This window comes from Anthonomus grandis, chromosome 10 (genome assembly GCF_022605725.1).
Source record: "Anthonomus grandis grandis chromosome 10, icAntGran1.3, whole genome shotgun sequence".
In the NCBI taxonomy this organism is placed as follows: Eukaryota; Metazoa; Arthropoda; class Insecta; order Coleoptera; family Curculionidae; genus Anthonomus; species Anthonomus grandis.
This window is the reverse complement of record NC_065555.1, coordinates 7,907,866-7,920,590: the sequence shown is the minus strand read 5'-3', so window position 1 is coordinate 7,920,590 and position 12,725 is coordinate 7,907,866. Positions and strand designations below refer to the sequence as shown.

At 30.6% G+C, this 12,725-nt stretch overlaps 1 protein-coding gene across 1 annotated transcript in view; it reads right to left on the bottom strand.

Moving 5' to 3' along the window:
* LOC126741366 (head-specific guanylate cyclase-like) overlaps positions 1-12,725 on the bottom strand; it is a 73,546-nt gene that overhangs the window by 29,406 nt on the left and 31,415 nt on the right. The window contains exon 3 of the mRNA XM_050447757.1: positions 6,502-6,581. Coding sequence (XP_050303714.1) covers positions 6,502-6,581 — 80 coding nt within the window. The remainder of the gene's footprint in view (positions 1-6,501; positions 6,582-12,725) is intronic.

The following is a 12,725-nucleotide window of genomic DNA, read 5'->3' as shown; positions in this document are numbered from 1 at the left end:
TTTTGTCCATTGTATATTGTGATAGTGCTTTATTTAAGATTAACAACAATTATTTATTCTCTATATTAATATTAAAAAAAAGTGAATAAAAACGGAATTCATGTGGCCTATAAAATGGGAATCAAACATTATTTACATTCCATATTATCATGTTTTGCCTGAAAATCTACTTTGCATCCAGAGTGAAGGGAGGGAAGTAGTACTCAATAATATTAATATTAACATTTTCCCTAGAATTAGGAGATATAACCGAATTAAATAAATATCTATATACTTTCAGGGCAGAGATGCTATCATCATCAGGTTTAAATAATACTTCATAGTCACTTAGCCTATCAATATAATAATCACATATTTTTTATTTTATTGTGCTGTTATTATTGTATTTTATAATTTGAAATATTAATTGTATTATTATATTATTTTTTAATAATTTTTTTTTGCCTGAGTTTTATTAAACCTACTTAACCTTGGTATCTAGTAAATGGTAAAAGATTCAACATTGGTTAGGCTGAAAGGCTTGAAAGCAACCTAATTGAGCAAGTATAAAGCTATGCCTCTTTCTAACACAGCTAAACCTGTTACGCTATAATCTCCTTTATCATTCTCACACTCCCTTTGTGCCCCGCTACCTTAAACTGTTACCTGTCACTAACCATAATACGAGTATTATTTATTCAAGACTTGTCTTTCTCCACCACTTCACGTATTTTTAACTCGCATATTGTTTTTTGTTGTTAATTTTCGTTAAGTTTTGTTAATTTTCGTTAACTTTGTTTTATTGTTACTGTTGCCTACTATGGCTGGTGCCTTTATAAACGAGGAGTACGCCGATATCCTAATGACATATGGTAGAGCTGATGGAAATGGACGAAAAGCAAAAAGAATTTATCAAGAGCGTTTTCTCAATAGACGCCAAAATAATCGTCATACTTTAGAAACGACCTTTAGACGCTTAAGGAAAACTGGTAGTCTAAATCGCCGTGAACCTGGAGTTCGCAGACAACGTAATGTTGCTGATGACGAACGAATTCTGGAAGCTTTTGACGAAGATCCCACAACGAGCATCCGGACTCTAGCTGCCAATCTAAACCTAAGTGTATGGAAGGTCTGGTCTGTTCTTCATGCCAACGGAAAGCACCCCTTTCATTACACTTCCGTGCAAGATCTTGAAGAAAACGACTACCAAAGACGCATCCAGTTTTGCCGCCTCCCGTAACAACATATGGACGTGGATAACCGCGATTTCTTGAAAACATACTGTGGATAGATGAATCCAAGTTTTCAAGGGAGGGAATTACCAACTTTCATAATTATTTGCATTATTGGGCCCCAAAAGAAGAAAACCCAAAAATGAAGAAGGTCGTGTCCTTTCAAAGGAACTTCTCAGTAAACGATTGGGCAGGCCCAATAGGGTAATACCCTTATTGGTCCACATTATTTACCGGATAATTTGAATGGGGATAATTTTTTACATTTTTTATTAAATGATCTGCCTGAATTCTTGAAGGGGGTTCCAAATTTTCTCAATGAAGAACAAATGATATTCCAACACGATGGGTGCCCAGCGCACTGGAGATTGGCGATCCGGGAGCACCTAGACAATGCATTTCCCAATACTTGGATTGGCAGAGATGGCCCTATCCCATGGCCTGCAAGATCACCGCTTCGCTTGATTTTTACATCTGGGGCCGTGCAAAAGAACTTTCGAATCTATAATTACAAGGGAACAATTGATAGGAAAAATTAATGACGCTTTTGTAATGATGAGACGGGAACTTACAGTATAGTACAGTTACAGGAACATTACAGTATACCACAAGAGAAATAAGAAAGCGATGTTACGCGTGTATTAGAAATAATTGCTATCAATTTGAGCAAGACTTATAAATAAACGATTTGACGTAAAAAATATGTTTTTTTTAATCAACCTGTAAAAGAAAGGGTCATGGAAACGAAAGGGCACACTAGTTAGCTGTTTTAGAACGGTGAAAGAGATAGGGCAACAGATTTAGCAGTGTTAGAAAGAGACATAAGTGTATACCTGCTCAATTAAGTTGCTTTCAAGAAATTGGTTCACGCGACCTTGAAGACAAACTTATTTGTTTTTCGTAAGTTACCTAATTTTTTTTGTTACATGTGGCACATCGTTAGAAAGACTATTTACTAGAGAAGTTTTTTAAAACATTTTAAAACCACACAACTTTTTTTATTATTATTTTTTCCATTGTAAAGTTGACGTAACATTTTTTTTATTGATTTGAGGAAGTTTGTTGTATTAAAATACTATGCGTTTTAAATAGCCAGTAACCTCACCTATTGACCATTTCCGTTTAGCTACTTACCTTCCAAACACCCTGTATATAATACCACCGCACTCAATGTCCTTTAAAGTTACCTAATCTGTAAATTATGATTTAATTGGCCTATTTATTTTTTAAGAGTAAATTTTGTTAAAAATTCGAATCGTTAATCAATCTGTATATGCCTTATTAAAATAAAATAACATATATCTTGATGGGTCTATTTAATGTTTTATTTGCAATTGGTTAAATTTTTAAGTGTCCAAATATTGAAAAAGCATTTCCCACAAATTAAGAAGACTTTTTTGGTTTTCTTAAGCCGGATGAAAGGGCTATTTTCTCCGTAATGTTGTTTATTTACTGTAAATAGAGGCACGCTAGCGTTTCAGAAAGGGGCAATTACCAGCATACAAATTGCAATCGGATTTATTTTTAGGTCGGTTAGGCGTCGTTTTTATTGCTTATTGTTGAAAGAATTTGCATGAAGTTCGTGCCTCGCTTTAAATGTTTTTTATGTCAACTACTTTTTTCAAATAAAGCCCGATATAAGATCAATAATCTTATTATTTACGACATTATCAGCAAATATTTGCTAATAATGTCGTATACTACTTTTTATTTTATTAAATAGTTTAAAGCAAACATTATTAGCAAAAAATGCATACATTTTGAGTAAATAATGGTTTTAAAAAAGAATGGTGATGTAAAGAAAAATATTGTCATATCAACATTGTGAAACTTTGTGTGGGCAATTTTCCTTCAGCTAGAATAGAGATTTTCTTTTATCGTAACAATTCTAACTTTTGTATTGAAAATAAAATAAACTCTTTCTTGAGTGCAATCCTTAGTACGATACGTTTTGAACGAAGGCTGACTCTGAAATTCTCGACGGTCTACTTTATAATCTTTACAGCAGCTAGTTTAACAAGATTCTCCATAAATTTTATTACAAAATAAAATAGATATAACTTTCAATATTGGTTTGAAATTTTTAATACGTTATCTAGAATTTAACATTTTTGGCCTTTTTAGTAGAGTTAGTAATTATTATCCTTTAATATAATAATAAAATTTTGGCGCATTCATGTTTTATATTAATTATAATATATTAGTGTTCTGGTGGGTTTTTTTTTATTTTAAAACTTTTACACTGGTTATAAAAGGCTGGTTTCTGTATCTCAAGTTAACAACAATTTATTAAATAGGCAAAGTACTTAGTGCTCGTTCAAAGAGAGAGTAAAAAAATAAAATCATCAGATTTACTTAAAGAAATAGAAAATAACGGATTTAACATTTTTTTGCGATTTATATTATCCTTCCTAACTTAAAATAAATTATTCTGTTAATGATTTTTTATCTATAATAAGCCTTTCGTTTCTGTTCTTCACTTTTTAAGGAGAAGGGGTTATAGTCTGATTTATAATTGTCTGTTAAATAATTTAATAGCTCGAAAACTCAAAAAAACTTTGCATCTCTTAATTCTTTTAATTATATCTTGTAGGATAATGAGCGCATGTTTTTAGCTGATGCACGTAGGCCCTTTGTGGTCCAATATGTTTTTAAATTTGACAGGCTTAAGTGGAAAGGATTTAAATGCTAAAGATAGTTATTATGATAGGTTATAGAAAATTCGAAGACTTATTTATTATTATCAAACTTGGTTACTGTTGAAAAATTGTTGTTATTTGACATTATTATGGTACCTCCTTAAAATTAGCAATTGTTGTATAATTTTTGACAGAAACAGATGTCTGGAAAATTAAGCTCTTCTAGAAGAAGAAATAAGAAATAAACTAAGCGTGCTCTCGTCTAAATTCACAGTAGGTGCTGAATCCTTAAAAATTTTAGTTTCCATTTATATAACTATTATGAACATATTTTATATGTCTGAAATAATAGTGGCGTGGCATAATAAAGTTTTTTACTAAAACTACAGGGTGTTTTAGAATGAGATCAAACTTCTGGGGGTTGTACACTTTGCTGTACAAGTACGCGAGTATTTGGCTCAGCGGTTTGGGCACCGTTGCAGTTTTCTTGGCCTCCTAGGTCACCCGATTTAACATCGCTCGATTTTTTCTTGTGGGGATATATAAAGGCTTTAGTCTACGAAACTCCAGTAGAATCAGAGCTAGATTTAATTGGACGAATAACAGCAGCATTTGAAATCATTCAAAACGAGGATCAAATTTTTAGTGTAGTCCGCCGAAATCATGTGCGGCGTTTAAATCGGTGTATTGAGGTTGGAGGAAGACATTTTGAACAAATGTTGTGATGGTATCATATACAAAGGTAAAAATAAATGCATCAGTTCCTATTTAGGTAATTAATATTTTTCCTAAATTTAAACGCGTCTTAGAGCCGTAGTCGCGTAGTGACACATTTCCGGACATGGGTTCCTATACTCAAATGGATTCTACTGTTGTACTGAACAACCCCTAGAAGTTTGATCTCATAGTTCTGAAACACCCTGTATAATACTCTTGTACGAGTATATGGAATATTATTAAATAATATAATTTTCATTAGATAATTTTTATAAAGTTTGCCTAACTAAAATTTTCATAAAAATTAAAAACTAATAATGCATAAAATGGACCACCAATAAAACACCGCACCATTCTAATTTATTGGGTAGTAGCGCGATTAACCCTATCAAAGGAAAGTAAATTTTGAATACAGATAGTTAATCTTTCTACGCCTTTCCATTATATCATTAATATATCTTTCGTAGAGAACCAGATTGTTTGAGGTGGATATCTCCCCTGTAAACTCATGTTGTTCTTTAGTGATTATTTATTCAAAATTATTAGCTAATCTGTTACTCAATAGTGAGTCCAACATTAAGAAATATATGACTATCTGCATACGGGTTTATAATTTGTCACATTATTTTTTATTTGGCAATTTAAATATTGGCCTTAAAAAATAGTTTATTATGTAAAAAAATCTTCTATAATAAATTGTACTACCAAAACCCTATAGATTTTTAACTATTTTGTATTCAAAATGACTATGAAACTCCCATGAATCTAATCCAATAATATGTTGTCATAATTTGCTTTAAATTAACAAAAAAGATGTTTTTACATGAAATATACTGTCTATTAATTTTAAGGTCTTTGAGTATGCTTATTAATTTCAAAATGTATCTGAATGATTTCCCTAACGAGCGCTGCTGTTAACGTGTTATGGCCTAATAGGAAATACGTCGCTGTACGTCACATATTCCAAAGTTTCCAATTAGTGAATCCTATACTATTAACACATATCAAAACAATACCTAATTAATGTTTGGATTTAAAAAAATTTTAAAGCAATAATTACTCAACCTAAATTAATAAATTAATCGATCCTGGATCTTTTACAGTTTTCAAAATTCCAATGGTCTCTCTCGACTTTGGGGATATCTGTACCGATGCTTAATAATCAATGTAATACGAACGAATTAGCACATTACAATTTTATATTATATTATCCACACTGCATTATGTGAAAATCATCAAAGTGAAATTACGTTAATAGGTAATCCGAGACAAAAGCGTATTACTAATGTGAGAAATACGGACAGTACTAATGCTGTAATATAAAATATTAAATAGCCTAATTTTGCCCGTTATGTGTTACTGACACACTAATTAAATGAAATAGTATAAAAATTAAAACAAAGGTTAGGTTTGTATCGTTTTCAAAAATAATCATTATTACGTGTGCCATTTATGCTAACAGCAACAATTAAGGGTCTACAAACTAACATTAGATATATAGTTAACGAAATTCAGGTAAAAATATGTAGAAAACTAATAGAAATTTGAGTAGTAGAATGTGCTACTGCCAGTCATTTACAGTGATATTATCCTTTAAAGTATTAATGCCTTTTTAAATAAAAAATCATGTCCTCGAAGTAGGACAATTTTTATATTTTATGAAATTTTAATTATTTTGTCAAAGTCCATTTATGATTCACCCAAGGCACCCGTATCAAATACGATATTATAAATTAACATTGTGATTTATAGTTAGGTTCAGATGCGCATATAAATAATACATCTTAAAAATAAGTTCCTCTTAATTGTTTTCTTATGTATTAAGTAATGTTTTTAGCAAAAGAAATTGGTATATCTTGTCTTTAAAATATATTTATAAAAGCCGAGACAAAAATTGTTTTTAATATTTAACTAGGAAATAAAAATATACTTACAGACATTGGTATGTCGTTGTTTCAGGTTCGTCGTTTTCTTTTTGCAGTAACGTTGTAATGGCTTCATGAATGGCTGCATTCTGGAATAAGTAAGCTCTATTTACTAATATTATAACGGTTATATTTTATACAAAACAATATATTGATCAACTATCTACACCACACGTGCCACATCAAAGCGACTGCAAGGGATAGAATTACTAATAGCTGACCCACGGACTGATCCAGCAAAGCGAGCCAATTAAGCCGTAATATATCATCTGATTCCGAAAAAATGGCTTGACAGAAGGGATGCTGTTGTTATCGTTATAAATTGCTTTCAGGAGGTAATCGAGCTAAAATTATTAAGCGAAACTTAATAACATTCTGGTGACCCTCCATCAGGTCGGACACGAGAGCCTAATTTTATTTTCGATGTGGGTGCGATTAAGCAGAATTTGTATGGGCAGGTTAGTGGGTATGGTTCAAATTAAATTTTCGATTTTAGATGTAATGGACATCAATGTAAAATGATTTAAAATTTTAAATACTTGGTGTGCAAAAATAGAGTTAATTGTAAATGACATGACGAAAAATCAACCCTTAGTCGTAAGGGCTGGTCGCTTAAAGAAACCAGCTCATAGATTTTTATTTTTACTTCAAGTCGGATATATAAAATATGTAAAATCTAAAATTTTAAATGTCGAATAAGAATCAAAAAGTGAAATTTTCTACTTATTACATATCTTACCCTTAGTTAATGCATTTTTTTATACAATATAAGAGTTTTCATATAAAATATTCATAATATGATCATAATATGCGAGATCCTTGGTCTTAAGCAGTTTAATAATATTCCAAATGTTAATAATAGGCTTCTTGACTTGGTTTTTTCGAATTTCGACGTCAGTGTCATCAAAAATATATCACCGCTTATTGACGAAGATTTGCATCATCGTGCTTTGACAATTTCTTTTAAATCGGCTTTCCCTCATAAATATAATCCTTCTATAACTTCAAATAATCTACAGCAGTTTAACTTCAGAAAAGCAGACTTTCCACTCATGTATAATTTGTTGCTTGATGCAGACTGGTTGTCCGTCTTGTGACGTTGGCATCCGTCTTCTGACGTTGACAGCGCTTGCAAGGAACTTTACAAAAGACTTAAGTCAGCTTTTGCTGCTTCAGCACCTTTAAAACAATGAAGACGACGGCGATTTCCAGTATGGTTTTCAAAACAAATTATTTCTAATATCTTTAAGAAGGAAAAAGCATATCGTAATTATAGATCCTCTCCAACTGAATTTAATCTTTCCAGATATAATAGGCTTCGTCAGGCAGTCAAATCTCAAGCCCGTGAGGCCTATAACTCATTTGTGACCCAAGCCGAGGAGAACATTGTCACTGATCCCTTATCGTTTTGGTCTTTTGTTAGAGCTAAGAAAGGTCACTCTTCACTTCCGTCTATCATGTGTGATGCCAATGGTAATTCTTTTCAAGGAACAGAAAATATTGTGCCAGCTTTTGCCAAACTTTTTTAGAATGCCTATAAAGATCCAATCAACCTCGCAGAAACCTATCCTCCTTCTAATTCCTCAGACCTCATTGACATTCTTCCATCAATTACCACTGAGGAAATTATTGCTGCTAGTCGGAGGCTAAAAAACAAGTTGACAGCCGGTCCAGATGGTGTTCCAAGTTTTGTGGCTAAAGACTGCATGTGTGTCCTTTGTCAGCCTTTATGTCATATTTTTAACCTTATTTTGAAAACTAGCAAATTTCCAGGCATCTGGAAATGTGCTAAAGTAATACCAATTCACAAAAAAGACGATACAAACAGAATCGACAACTACCGACCTATCTCCATACTTTGCAATTTTTCTAAAACTTTTGAGACTATTGTTTATAACAGAATTCTTCCCCAAGTTTAATCACTACTCTCTATAAATCAGCACGGTTTTATTCCTAAAAGGTCGTGCATCACTAACCTCTGTAATGTGACTCATTTTATTTCTTCAGCCCTCGATAGAAAAAGTCAGGTTGATGTGGTATATACTGATTTCAGTAAGGCTTTAGATCAGATAAATCATAGCATTCTGCTGGAAAAATTGAACAAGCAATTCAACTTCTCAGACAGGCTAATTTTGTTGCTTTCGTCATACCTTATTGACCGTCTACAGTTTGTTGAGGTGGAAGGTTGCAGATCTAATACCTTTGTTTCAACTTCTGGAGTCCCACAGAGATCCAATCACGGCCCACTTCTTTTTATCTTTTATATTAATGATCTTATAGAATTAATTTCCTGCCTTAGACTAGTTTATGCTGATGATCTAAAAATATTCTGGTGTATCAATAGTATCTTGGACTGCTTATTCTTACAGAGTAACTTCGACCTAATTAGGGGGTGGTAGAGTCGAAATCATATATGTCTTAACATCTCGAAATGCTGTGTGATCTCCTTTCACCGAACCAAAGATCCTATTTTGTTTAATTACAATATAGACAATCAAATCCTTTGTAGAAGTACTTCTATTAAAGATCTAGGGGTTGTATTCGACGATAAGCTCACATTTGTGCCACATATTGAACAGATAGGGACCTCCTCGTTGAAACTTCTGGGTTTTGTCATTCGAAATAGCCGACTCTTTAACAACTCAAACTATTGTACTTTTCCTTTGTTAGATCAATACTGGAATACGGTTCCTTGGTGTGGTGTCTTTTCTTTGAATGCCATGTTGGCTACATCGAGAGTGTTCAGAGAAGGGTTTTAAAGTTTCTTATGTTTCGTGAGGATGGAATATATCCTGTTAGGGGACATGATCATGATCTGAAGTTAGGTAGATTTAATTTGCAATCTCTGGCCATGAGGAAAACAATTCATTTTGTAACATTCTTATGGAAGTTGGTCAATAATCAAATAAATTCTCCTCCTCTCTTGAACGATATTCTATTTCATGTGCCACGATTTGCTTCTAGAGCAAATATCACTTTTGCTTTAGATCGCGCCAGAACTAACATTAGGTTTCAGGATCCCGTATATCAAATGTGCAGAATTTTTAATTCAGTATCATCAACCTGTGACATATTTGTACGCTCCATAAAGGATCTAGTTTTGTCTCTGACAAACCAACAGTTACCATAATTCCTTTTCTCTTCCTTTTTTCTTTGTCCCATGAATCCCTTTCTTTGTTCATTCTAATGTTAATTTACATCTCCTTTAATTTTGATATGTACACAATGTTACTATAGTAATTTAAGTTTTCCTTATTTTTCTTTATTTTTATTTCTTTTTGTTATGTAATTTATAGTAATTTAATACTTGTTTACACTTTCAAAACATTAATTTTAGATTTTCCGGTAACTGGGCTTTGCCTGTTGGAAATAAACTGCTAAATAAATAAATAAATAATTATTCAACACCCCTTACTCAAAATAGAACAATCCGTCTCCACCTTCATGCGTAATGAAATAATTCCCTAGATACCATTTATATATCCATTAGGGGGCTTTGGTTCTGTTTGACTAAAAAAGTTGACATTAATGATGAATTATATTTTAGTTTTCTCTTAGTCGAGAACTTTCACTTTTCATTTGCAAGTAAGTCTTAAAACCCTGCTTTTTGGTAAGTACCTAAGTAAATTTTATGCGTCTCGAATATTTAAAAAAATTAAACATATAAGTGAAATAAATAAAGCACGCTATAAAAGAATTTGCACTCAATTTTTAAACACTATAAAAATTATATAAAGACAGATGAAGTTTGTTCTAAAAGTAGCTTCTGATAAGATTTAGTAAATGAGCTCTTTGTGTACATGGTGAAAATTTATCATTTATTCTCTATAATATCAAACAATCTATTATATTAATTCAATTTTTTATTATCCACAATTATTGGCTCTTATATTTTTTTTCTAAATTGATATTGCGGTTCGGATTATATTTCTTAAAATCTGGCCGATAAAACCTGGGTTTTTTCAATATTATTCTATTTTATAATGTAATTTATTTATTTAGATCGCAAGAATTAGGAAATAAACTTAAAAAATATATCAAAAACATATTTTGTTTTTTAGCTTTTAACTTAAAGTAAATTGAGTTGCAAAAAACTACTAATTGACTAATATATAATTTTTTTTTAAATATTTCAATATCTAAACAAGCTGATCACCTTTTAACTAATTAAAGTCATAATAAAAATATAAAGCACGAAATTATAACCGTTTTATTTTTATCTAAATTTAGAAATATATTTCTTTTGACAATTTGACGGATAATTTGGCTTAACTTTAACTAATTCGGAAGCAGCTAACTTATAATGGCAGTTACGAGTTCCGACCCAATTAAATTTCGATCCATTTAATTCATCCTACGTCGTAAATCGGAAGTGTTACCTTTTTCCTGTATTTTATTTGGCTTTAAATTTTATGTTAAAATTTTATTTAAACGATGTACGTCAATAAAAAAGTATACAAAATTAATGTCATTATATTTGTTTATTTTGAGATGTTGAGTTTAAATAAGAATATGCATCTTTGGCTAATACTAAATAATATTTTTACAATAAATGCAAATTACAGCAAGCAGAGTTTAGTATTCTATAGAATTGATAAACTATTTTTTCACTCTTAATTCACTTACTCCCTATATGAATTCTAAAACATAAATTATAAATATATTGGTCTAATATATTTATGGAAAAAGTAGTACAATACAATCAAAACACGTTAACTCTTTTACATTTTAATAAATATGATACTCTCTCCTTTAAAACTAATTTAATTCCTAATGATATTGTTAAATTTATATTTTTAATTAAATATGTTAAATTTGTAGCAAAAAAGGCATCATACCTAACAATTTATTAATGTCCATTTAAGTTATGCATTCATAGATCCAAAATAATTATTTTTTTTAAATGACTTATACGTTAACTCTCTTACATCTTAATAAATATGATACTCTCTCCTTTAAAACTAAATTAAGTCAAGTAAAATTATCTAGAATAAAGCTAATTTTTTAAATATGTACTTATTCTCATGTAATAATTAAATATCGCACTTTTATCAATAAACTTCTAACGTCAAACTACTGAAACCTCCTGAGAGAATTTATATGAATCTTCTTTAATGGTTTTACTCATATAGTTAAAAAAATCAATGCCTTTTTCCATAATAAACTCATAGTATCAAATACCATTTTCAAAAATATTTTCCACAAATTCCACGATTCCAACCATTTAAACAATTTTAAAAGTAAGTATAACCATAACACATATAACATTCTTCCACAAATATTTATTAACTACTCTCGTTAACTATAAAATTTTAGTTAAGTATACATTTTTTAATGAATCAAGTTCAGCATTTTAGATCTCTTTATTATGAATATTATGAAAAGCTGGCTGCGTCATGTGATTTTCGTATACAGTACATATAATTTACAAATTTAATTAAAAATTTGTAATTTGAAACATTAATTATTTTGGATCTATGAATGCATAACTTAAATGGACATGAATAAATTGTTAGGTATGATGGCTTTTTTCTTTAAAATCTTACTTTTTTCTTTAATATAAATTTAGCAATATCATTAGGAATCAAAAGAAATAATTTATTCAAGCATATTTTTTATTACATTAGGAACGTATTTACTTAAACATACCGCAGACATAAGTGAACACTATAATCGCTACACGTATCTACTTAATAGATGTGTCTTTAAACCAGATATAAGCAGACAGTTTATGGGTTAAGCTCACTATTTCGAACAAAGCGTAAATTACCTGCCTAATACTTCTTAATCGAAGTAAAATATATAAAATAGTAGAACTTAAATGGTAGCTAGAAGCCAAACTATTTTATTTTAGGTATTGATCCAAATGATGTCGTTTTTTACTATTCTTCCTTCATTTATAGTTTCTTAATTGCTTGTTTCTAACGAATACAATATAAAATTCAACATCGTTTTAATTTACCAATTTTGCTGTAAATATCAAACAAGGGTAAAGGAAAATGTCTGTTTACAAAAGATCCATAATTGGAGTTTGGCTCAAGGCGAATTTGATAAGGTTGCCCTCGTTGGTCTCTTGGGAAGGAAAGGTTTGTAGTTAAAAAGAAATAATCACTCTATTACATTAGTTTTTGTGGCTCTTGTTGGCGGGTATTAGATAAGAAACATTTTTTGACAATATGCATAGAAATATGCAAAAGTTGTTTCTGTTTAAGTATATTATTATTATTTTTTAT